Source organism: Neoarius graeffei, chromosome 3 (genome assembly GCF_027579695.1).
Source record: "Neoarius graeffei isolate fNeoGra1 chromosome 3, fNeoGra1.pri, whole genome shotgun sequence".
NCBI lineage: Eukaryota > Metazoa > Chordata > Actinopteri > Siluriformes > Ariidae > Neoarius > Neoarius graeffei.
Genome location: NC_083571.1, coordinates 89272062 through 89283529, shown reverse-complemented (window position 1 = coordinate 89283529; position 11468 = coordinate 89272062). Strand labels below are relative to the sequence as shown.

Below are 11468 nucleotides of genomic sequence, written 5' to 3'. Positions count from 1 at the left end.
TATTTCTGTTGTGATCTCCTGCAATAGTTCCATTAAATTATCACCAGAAAAGAGGATATTTGTATCGTCAGCAAACAAGACAAGCTTCATTACTTTAGATACACTACATATGTCATTGATATATAGTATAAAAATTTTGGTCCTAACACTGACCCCTGGGGAACACCACAAGTTATGTCCAAACATGAAGAACAATCTCCCAGCTTCACAAACTGTCTCCTGTTACTTAAGTAGCTTTTAACCCAGTTTAAAACTATACCCCTGATGCCATATCGTTCCAGTTTTTTATTAATATGTCGTGATTTATTGTATCAAATGCTTTTTTTAAATCAATGAATATTCCAACTGCATGTTTTTTTTCTGCTCTATGGAATTGGTGATTTCTTCAACTAATTCTATTAAAGCCAGTGATGTTGATCTATATGCTCTAAATCCATATTGACTGTCACTAAGTAGTTTATATTTGTCAATGAATTTATCCAATCGGTTATTGAAAAGTTTTTGGAGAATTGCGGAAATAGTGAGACAGGTCTGTATTACTTTATGTAGTGGAGCTATAACCTCACTAACTTCATTTATTTAACTTTGTAAAACTAAAGACATTAAAATCATGGACAGCTGTAGCTCAGGAGGTGGAGTGGTCAATGGTTTGATCCCAGTTCCCCCAATGCGTATGTCAGAGTGTCCTTGGGCAAGACACTGAACCCCAAAATTGCCCCAATGCTGTGTCAAGTAAGTTGCTTTGGATAAAAGAGTCTGCTAAATGTAAATGTAAAATCATGAGAGAAAGGGAGATGGGGAGGGAGGGTGATGTTAGTCAAGACCAGAGTGTTCCTGACAAAAAAGTCAAATCTTCAGGGTGAATTGTGGGGGGCGGTGAGGGAAGCTGGGGGCTCATGGCTCGTGAGACCGGTGGGTATGCTGACTATGAAAATGGTCAAGCCATTCCTACACCCATTGAATATTCTGTGGCAAGTAATTTTCCAACTACTGTGGGCCACACAGCAGTACTAATGTCAACCACAAGAGCCAATGCTTGGATTGTCTGTTGGGGCTACTGCTAGTCTGTCCATTCCTTCTGTAGACGTAAACAGTTCATTTCAAGGTCACAAAAACATGATTCTTATTTCACGATTATACACTAATGAAAACATATTTATGAAGCTTATATTCCATTTTTCCTGATAGATTCCCATAAGTCCTCATGTTCAGATGTAACTTGATTGAGCATTAAACGAAATGAAAAGCCTCTCATCAGTTAAGTAATTTCTATTACTCAAGCAATTGCAAGTTCATCTATTATTTGTTATTTAAAAACAAAGTCTTATCAACATATTTTTCTGTGACCAGGAAGCAGACTAGTACAATCAATTGTACATTGAGAGCCTGGCAGGATGAGTGACTGTTCTAATGTTGAAACGTTAGTCTAAGGTAAGTAGAAATCAACGCCTTGAAAAGGAAATCCCATGGTGAGAAACATCCTGCAAAAAACTGCAAGTAGCTGAAGCGAGCAGAGGTGAACTACCTTCCTCCACATCCAAGTGGAGAAACAAGTGGCAGTCTATAGATGGAGAGACAGAAGCTTTTTAATGAGGTTAAGAAGAAGGACAACACTATGGTGATTCAAGAAAAGATAACCAAAACGTTCTCCTCTCAAAGGCTTGAGGTTGTGAGTGGTAGTCTAGCTGCTGATGACTTCAGAGAGAGATGGCCTGCTTTGTTTTGTGAAGCTGAAGTAGGTGAATCTATAAAACCTTAAATTTCACCTACTCCATTGGGCAGTAATAATAATTAGTTTTTGTGTGTTATGAAATACTGTTGCTGATTGAACACATGAACATAAATACACTTGAAACAGTTCTCTCAAAGTTAAAACTGGAAGTCAAACTAGTTTTCCTTGTTGAGCTGATAATTATTAAAAATATGAGCTTGTTCATTCTGCCATTAATTTCGAAATGTCATGAGAAAATGTACTCTCCTTTCATCCTGCATTAGACTATTTAGCCTAGTTCCTGATATTCTTGTTTAACATCCTTTTGAATCTTGTCATTTCAGATCAAGAACGAGTTCAGGAGAATAACTACTATTTTCTGGAACAGGCCTTCATGTGCAAACTTGATCACTACACACCAAAGCTTATTGCCCTAATGAAGGACAAGAGAGGTGTCATGGGGACCAAACTGAGGTTGTTTCTGGATAAACTAAGTCATGTGTTTAGGACTGTACCTGACTCAGAATTTTGTTAGTCAACTCAACACTGATATCAGCCTACATAACTATGTTTTACCAGGAAGACCTGCTTATAGTTCAGGAATAAAATCCCTGCACACCATGGACTATAATCTTTGACTTTTGGGGGACAGCCCTACAGGTGTGTTTGTTAAAAATGTGCTAGAAGAAACTACTGTCTCACTCGTACACACACGTGCACACTGCGCCACATATACACTATATAGCACACGTCCTCAGACTTGGTAGCTTCTCTGGCCCATCTTTCCACTATGGCTTTTGGCTCTATGTGCTCAAATTGCCTGCTCCTTGCACATACAGTATGTGCGTTTGTGTTCTCATTTTGAAAGTTAATTGTGTATGAATAATGCTTAAGTATTAACACAATATTAATTTGTTCACAGAACCAAAGTATTGGGATGAGACGTGAAGCTGTTATCTGCAGCCTCATACTGTATCTTGGAAAGAAAGAAGAGGAACTTTTTGAAGATTGCCTGGGAAATATATAAATTTTTTTCTATTTAACGTTTTTTGTAATGAGACAGTTTAAAATTTTGTGTCATCATTTAAAGTTAAAATTAACTAAACTGCAGTATATGCCCAATAAAACAGCACTGAATAAAAATATTCATCTACAGCCATCCATCCATCCATTATCTGTAGCCGCTTATCCTGTTCTACGGGGTCGCAGGCAAGCTGGAGCCTATCCCAGCTGACTAAAGATGAAAGGCAGAGTACACCCTTTACAAGTTGCCAGGTTATGGCAGGGCTTATTTATCTACATATTTATCTATTAATCTAGGTGGAGCAGAGTGTGTTGCTAAGCCAGAGAACAACTCACCCTGCTCTGGTTTTGTTTTTAATCCCACAGACTCATCCTTTACTACCCATCAGCAATCTGCATATGCTGCTCTGATAATTAAGTGATTTTTAAATGATTTAAGCAGTTCTTTCTTTCTTTCTTTCTTTCTTTCTTTCTTTCTTTCTTTCTTTCTTTCTTATTGATTGATTGATTGATTGATTGATTGATTGATTGTAAATTATATCCAGTTGCAGTGATGCCACTCAGCATATCCTCAAGATCTTGGTTGTCCATGGGGTTAATGGAGAGAAACCAGTGGATGTATCCATCCTTCTTGAAGGCAAAGAGATGTTGCCAGGATGTGACAGTACTGGTAAAGCTTGTGCGCTGCTTATGGGGCTGGTTTATGCCCTCAACCTTGCATACCCCCAGTACTGTGCTACACTTTTGAGGTGTTTCAGAAAGTTTTCTTAGAGCTGGATGGGATTAAGCTGTCCCCAGAATTACAGGCTTTAAAGTTGAAGTTACTGTTTTAAATGCTGCTATCACCACACCATTGCTATACAATCTCAGCTGCTGGTATACCCTAACTCACTTCTCCATCTTGCAAAGGCACTCTTGGCTCTAAAGACAGTTGGATGGCCAGGACTTGTTGAATTTGAAAACTACCGGTATGTAGATGTTTGTAAGCTGGTTTAATGCAAAAATGGTCACAGTGCAATGACAATGTGTTGTGCACCAGGGTGGAATATCAGTATCCCTGTCATAAAAAGTTTAATCCACACTATGTAGGTCTTTAATGATGTCCTACTTATACCCTTGTGCAGAATTAGCATCTTGCCTGTGAGTTCACCCTGACTGACTAGCTGTGGGAAATTGTCTGTCTGAAATATTTCCTGTTCTGTGTTAACTAAGGCTACTGGTTTACTGTCATTCATGTTTATTACATATGAAAGATAAAGAAAATGTTCACATTTTATTCTTTATGTAGAAATGTTACCACCTTTGCTGTTTTAATGTATAAACATTTTATGGCATACTTAAGTGCACCAGTCCGAAGTTCTTGTTTAAATGTTACAGTTGCACTGTTCCAGATCTTTGAATGCTGCTTTTCTTTTTTTTTTTTAATGAGCAGGGCAAAATTGACACAAATCTTTGCAGTATTCACTGACAAGTCAGTGATTGTGTTCACTGTGATAAAAAAAATAATACTGAGTAATGTTTTTATATGGATTTAACCAAACTGTTTAGGCACTGGTTATGTTGCTAATTCTCGAAAATAAATATTTAGAGTTTATGCCAGTAGCTCTGTCAGATTAACACCTTATCTTGTTTTAGTCAGTTATGCCAGTGTTCCATTTATGGCTACTGAGCATTACTCTTTACTTTAGTCTTTTAAAGGGCTCTGGCACTAAAACTATTTACACAGTTGTTTGGTATTTAATGTTTATGAAGTAAACTGTTTAATTGTTCTGTGTTTGTTTTGTGATTTGTGTTGAAAGTATATAAAGATGACTTTTTTGGGAACATTTACATAATTGTTGTGAGTAAATTTGTATAACTAAGTAATCTCATCTCATCTCATCTCATTATCTCTAGCCGCTTTATCCTTCTACAGGGTCGCAGGCAAGCTGGAGCCTATCCCAGCTGACTACGGGCGAAAGGCGGGGTACACCCTGGACAAGTCGCCAGGTCATCACAGGGCTGACACATAGACACAGACAACCATTCACACACACATTCACACCTACGCTCAATTTAGAGTCACCAGTTAACCTAACCTGCATGTCTTTGGACTGTGGGGGAAACCGGAGCACCCGGAGGAAACCCACACGGACACGGGGAGAACATGCAAACTCCACACAGAAAGGCCCTCGCCGGCCCCGGGGCTCGAACCCAGGACCTTCTTGCTGTGAGGCGACAGCGCGAACCACTACACCACCGTGCCGCCCTATAACTAAGTAATGTAAAGTATTAAACAGAAAAGTATCATAAAATCTACTTAATTGCTTCATAACAATATATATTAAGGATATGTAAGATTTACTTAATATTTTGATAAAAGGGCGGCACGGTGGTGTAGTGGTTAGCGCTGTTGCCTCACAGCAAGAAGGTCCTGGGTTCGAGCCCCGGGGCCGGCGAGGGCCTTTCTGTGCGGAGTTTGCATGTTGTCCGCGTGGGTTTCCTCCGGGTGCTCCGGTTTCCCCCACAGTCCAAAGACATGCAGGTTAGGTTAACTGGTGACTCTAAATTGACCGTAGGTGTGAATGTGAGTGTGAATGGCTGTCTGTGTCTATGTGTCAGCCCTGTGATGACCTGGCGACTTGTCCAGGGTGTACCCCGCCTTTCGCCCATAGTCAGCTGGGATAGGCTCCAGCTTGCCTGCGACCCTGTAGAAGGATAAAGCGGCTAGAGATAATGAGATGAGATGAGATGAGATTTTGATAAAAGCCATGATCTTATCCATGAAAAAAATTAAATAGACTTAATTAGTTTAAATACAGATCATTTCTAACTAAAAAATAATTTAGGAACATTTAATATTTTCACAAACAATAAGTTTATAGTGGTAAGTGCATTTCACTTGATACTAGTTAGTGAGTTGTACTTCTAATTTATATATAATTAAGTAACATTTACTTAATATTTTCACAAACATTAACTTTAGTGGTAAGTAAGTTTTACTTGATATTACAGCACAAATTTTACTTAAGTGTGAGTTCAAATTGTTATGATCTTTTCAAGTTCTTTTTTTTCAGTGCACATAACCCAGTCAAGGTTATTCTGAACAAACAACGGATCAAACTTATGGGCAAAGTGAAGTGTGGGGGATCCTGTGTAATGCTAATCGGGCAGCAGACATGTGATGAACAATCCTAGGCTGAGTGTTTTTGTTGTAACCAGTGGCCAAGATCATATCTCATAGACTGATTTCACAGTTCAACCTGTATCTGTGGTGGAGGATGGAGAAGGCTGGGCTGACCTTCTCAGCATCCATCCATCCATTATCTCTAGCCGCTTATCCTGTCCTACAGGGTTGCAGGCAAGCTGGAGCCTATCCCAGCTGACTATGGGTGAGAGGCAGGGTACACCCTGGACAAGTCGCCAGATCATCACAGGGCGAACACAGAGACAAACCATTCACACCTACGGTCAATTTAGAGCCACCAGTTAATCTAACCTGCATGTCTTTGGACTGTGGGGGAAACCAGAGCATCCGGAGGAAACCCACGCAGACACGGGGAGAACATGCAAACTCCGCACAGAAAGGCCCTCGCCGGCCTCGAACCCAGGACCTTCTTGCTGTGAGGCGACAGTGCTAACCACTACACCACCGTGCCACCCCCTCTTCAGCATGTTATTGCCATTGTGACCACAATGAATGGACATTAATACATAGCTATATATCCTTAGCTTTCAGTAAATATCAAAAGCTTTTTTTTAATGTTACAATGAACTGCTATTGTCGAATAAAATAGGTTACTGCGAAGTAATGTAAAAGGTTAGCTTTTTTTTTTTAAACATGGATCTGGATTCTCTTGTTCACACACAGCAAAAGGGTGGGGGAAGGAGAGATCTGTGTTTAGACCCTCCTCTTAACTCCTCTAAAGGTGAGGGTGTGTGGTGGTTTTAAAGTGCTGATTTCCTTCCAGCTCCTATAATCGCGCAGGTATCTGTGGTGGAGGCGTTCAACTATCCAGATACAAACAACAAGGTTTTTTATACCGAGTTTGCGCTCCGGAAATGGCCAGGTCATGGCGTTCAGTGCCACTTCTCTGCCTGTTTTGTTTCGTTATATGGGTAAGTTTATACTCTATATTCATTTTAGTTATTTAATAATGTACTCTGTATATATGTATCTTAGCCACGTCCAGAAAAGTTTCCAGAATTGCCGTGTGTTAAAACATCCATCACATGATTTTTATTTCTTTTATCGACTTAATATTTAAGTATCCATATAGTATCCATCGATTTGAGTTGGATCTTTGAATCGGATCTTTGAGCTGAACGTCGGGAGCCAACTCACATTAAGGAAAAAGGAAGGGGGGGAAGACGAACAGGGATGGGTTTCCCAAAAGCCTCTTAATACTAAGAGCATCTTAACTAAGAGAGAGAGAGAGAGAGAGAGAGAGTGTTCATTGTGCTGCTTGCTCTACCATTTAATGATCATCTTTGTGTTAGGGTGCTTTTGGGCAACTCAGCATAGATCAACAGACCGCTCCCTGAAAATGAATTAGTAGCTTATTATTAATCGAATAAGGTAGACTATAAATGTGATTGAAAGGTGAACTTTGTCTTATTTGGCACACCTTTATGATGTAGAGCGGTGTTTCTCGATCTATGGGCCGTGGACCGGTACCGGTCCGTGAGATTACCGTCGGTCCGCAAGCCTGCCTCTGCACTAGTAGTCAGTATTATGTAGAAGAGCGATTGGCTGGCTCTGTTCTCAGTGCTTTTGTCACTGTGTGCCACGTAGCACACACACACTTTATGAGAGCAATATCATGGCATGTTCAAAGCAAGCTACTTTTGACTCTTTCTTTGGAAAGCGTCCATCTGACAGTGCAGATACACAACATGAGCAAGAGGCAAAAAAAATATCGCCCATTCACTCGCAATTACGACCCTTCATACATACAATTCGGCTTTATTTCAAGTGATAGTTGTCCCCTGAAACCAATCTGTGTTATCTGCCAAACCATGCTAAGCAACGAAGCTATGAAGCCATCCAAATTACGCCGGGATTTGGAAACTAAACATTCGCATCTCAAGGATAAATCAGAGGATTTTTTCAGAAGAAAACGTGATGAATTGGCCACCCAAACTAAAGTGTTGAAAAGTAATTTGACCGAGAATGAAAAGCTAACAAAGGCATCATACATGATTTCACAGCACATTTCCAAATGTCAGGCACCCTTCACAGTTGGGGAGAAGCTAATTATGCCTTCGATTGTTACTGCTTGTAGTGAGGTGTTGGGTCCGGCTGCTGCAGCCAAAGTAAAAGAGATTCCTCTGTCAAATGATACGGTCTGTTGTCGAATTGACGATATGGCGGCAGACATCGAAATGCAAATTTTAGAAAGGGCGAAGTCATCTGACTGGTTTGCCATTCAATTAGATGAGACCACGGAGCTCTCTAACTTGGCTATGCTTCTGGTCTACATCAGATATGCTCATGAGGGCCGGTTTCATGGGGATTTTTTGTTTTGTAAGGTGCTTCCAGGGACCACAACTGCTGGAGAAATATTCCATATGCTTGATGGGTACATCTCTGGGCATGGGTTGATATGGGGGCATTGTGTCGGTGTCTGCACAGATGGGGCAGCGGCTATGACCGGCAGGCACAACGGAGTTGTTGCTCGGGTAAAAGCCGTTTCACCATCAGTGCAGGCAACGCACTGTGTTATTCATCGAAAGGTACTTGCCTCTAAACACCTGTCCACAGAGCTTCATGAAGTTTTAAATAAAGTGGTCAAAATAGTGAACTTCATTAAGGCCAATCTGACAAATTCCTGTCTATTTACAGCTCTGTGTGATGAGATGGGTGTAGATCATGTTCATCTGCTCTTGCACTCTGAGGTTCGTTGGCTGTCACGGGGTAAAGTGGTGAACAGAGTGTACGAGTTGAGGCATGAGGTTGAGGTATTCTTTACAAATAAACAGTCCAATCTTGCCGATCACCTGCGAGATCAGTCTTGGCTTATAAAGGTAGCTTATCTTTCTGACATCCTGGACCATTTCAGTATGCTAAACCTGTCGGTCCAAGGCCAAGCGTGTGACATTTTTCAAGCCAATGATAAAATCATGGCTTTCAAAAAGAAGCTCTCAGTCTGGACCAACAGAGTTAATAGAGGTGTGTTTGACATGTTCTGCTGTCTGTCGTCTCTGGCTGATGAAGGTATGGATTTGGGGCAGGTGCCAGCAGTGATCGCGCAACACCTTACCGAAACACTGCGTCATTTTGATTCATATTTCCCCTCAAAATCCCATCTCACGGAAAAGCAATGGGTAAGAGATCCGTTCACCAACCCAGAAACGAGCGCTCTGCCACCTGTGGTGCAGGATAAACTTCTGCAGCTTTTGTGCGATGCTGGTCTGCAGTCGAGATTTGGTCGACTTTCTCTGTCTGAATTCTGGCTGTCATGCTGCGATGAATATCCCCAGCTGAGTGAGATGGCAGTGAAAACACTGATGCCTTTCCATTCAACATACCGTACCTCTGCGAGACCGCATTTTCACATTTGACAGCCACAAAGACAAAATACCGAAACAGGCTCAACTCAGAAAACACGCTCCGAGTGGCCTTGTCACCCTGTCTTCCTCGTTTCGACCTGTTAGTGGCGAGAAAGCAGGCACATCCTTCGCATTAGAATGCTGACTTTTCTTTTACCAAATCTCTGTGGGTGACTGGGCCTGTCATTTGAGGTTAAAAGTCAGCACATAGCCTACGTTCAGTTCTCCCTTCGTCATACTGGGACTGTGTAATCAGTCAGTATTAGGGCTACAGTGGGTCTTTAGGTTTCTCGGTTTGAGGTCCCATGTTTCTGGTAGACCTTTTTATAACTGTGTGTATGTTATTGAGGCACTGTTTGGCAGTGCTTCAAGTTCAAAGGTGTAGTTTAAAAAAAAATCTTGGTTTAATGGTTCTTACGCAAGTGGTAATAATAGGTTATTATTATTAATAATAATATTAATAATAGTCAAATTATTGGGCCTACATATCAGTATATTTATGTAATTTAGCAATAATCTCAAAGCCAAAGCACTTCTGTTAGTTTCCCTTGTTTAATAATAGTTTAGGCCTAAGCAATAATAATAATAATAATAATAATAATAATAATAGGCCTACTACTACTACTACTACTACTAATAATAATAATAATAATTATTATTATTATTATAATGGCATATCTTTGGACAGTTACTGGTCATTTGGCAATTTTCTACAATTCTGCCAATGCACTCCTATTAGGTCTTATTTAGCCAAAATATTGTTATACTGGTATAAGCCTGCTACTTGTAACAAGTACTACTAACAAAAAAAAAAAAATAATAATAATCTATGTATGTATCTATCTATCTATGGAGGCGCACACGATGTGTGTGTGTGTGTGTGTGTGTGTGTGTGGTGGGGGGCGCACAGAAGCGCCTTGCAGCACCAAGGCCTAACATTACTGGGCCCCAGAGCAAAGAAGTTTGAGAAACCCTGATGTAGAGTCAATCTTAGTAAGAATGAGATGTTTTTAAATCATATCTCTGTTGCATTGTGATTTAATTATTTAGTGTAGTGTTGTGTAATGAGTATCAGACCAGGACAGGAAGGTTTTTTTTTTCCCCCAGTGCCTCCTTTAATGGAAGTTGAGCTTAAACCCAGCAACACAATAACATTAATGCAGGAATGATTGCTTCAGGTCTATTAGTAGCCTAATCAATGCAACTCTGTAGCTCCTTGCTATTTTACACTTATTTAAAATGACAAACGCAATGCAAAATGTAATACTATTTTTATAATCATAAGGAAGTTTCCCATTGAAATGCAGAGACCAATAACAGTGACTGGTTTAGGGGAAGTAAAAATGTTGGCAGTTAGGGAGCCGAGCTGTGGGATGTTTATGGTGAGCTAAGCAGAGTACAGAAAAGAGCTAAAACTTCCAAAACGACACTGAACCACTAGTCTTAACTTTACCTTATTGCCATCCTATTGTCAAAAGGTAGCCACAATGGGCTGCAGCCTGTTTGTTAAATTCACCAGAAGTGTTTTGTTGCTTACTGCTGATCTGGTTAGGGCTGTTCTTCAGTGCACTTACCAACTATGAGATCACTTGGCAGGTTACTACTTTGTGGGTACAGACAGATGTTTGTTCCTTTTGTTCTCATAGGAACAAGGCAGTTTATTCTATCCACATTCACTGGATATGAGCAATCGTGTGCTCTGACTGGCTACTCTACTATTAGGCTATCAGCTCACATACCGTGAGTAGAGAAAAACAAAATGGCGGAGTGTGTTGCTGAACCAACCAAGGATGAAATAAAAACTCTACTCGAAAACAAGACCCCAAAATATAAAAAAGCAACAAAATATGACAAAGTATTTGATTGTAAGAACATATCTTTTTCTTCAATAATTATTATTGCATTTTTCACAAATTGCTACTGTCATTTCGCTGGTTTGATTACATTCTAAGTGGAAATGATTAGGGTGGACGTTTTGTATAAAATTTTTGTTTATGAAATTTGCAAAAAATAAAAATGCTCTGTTTCTCAAAATCCAGTGAATGTGGATATAATAACAGTTGTCCCATTCAGTCTCGTCATACATGGCAGGGGCCTCGACGACCTGATCCCCGAACACAGCGGCTAGCTGTTGGGACATGGAATGTCACTTCGCTGGGGGGGAAAGAGCCTGAGCTTGTGTGGGAGGTTGAGCGGTACCAGC

The 11468-nt window shown here is 40.4% G+C and overlaps 1 protein-coding gene across 1 annotated transcript in view; it reads left to right on the top strand.

Annotated features, from left to right (window-relative positions):
• The first annotated feature begins 6662 nt into the window (after positions 1 to 6662).
• LOC132883696 (desmoglein-2.1-like) overlaps positions 6663 to 11468 on the top strand; it is a 35426-nt gene continuing 30620 nt past the window's right edge. Inside the window, exon 1 of the mRNA XM_060917628.1 lies at positions 6663 to 6832. Coding sequence (XP_060773611.1) covers positions 6776 to 6832 — 57 coding nt within the window. The 5' untranslated portion in view covers positions 6663 to 6775. The remainder of the gene's footprint in view (positions 6833 to 11468) is intronic.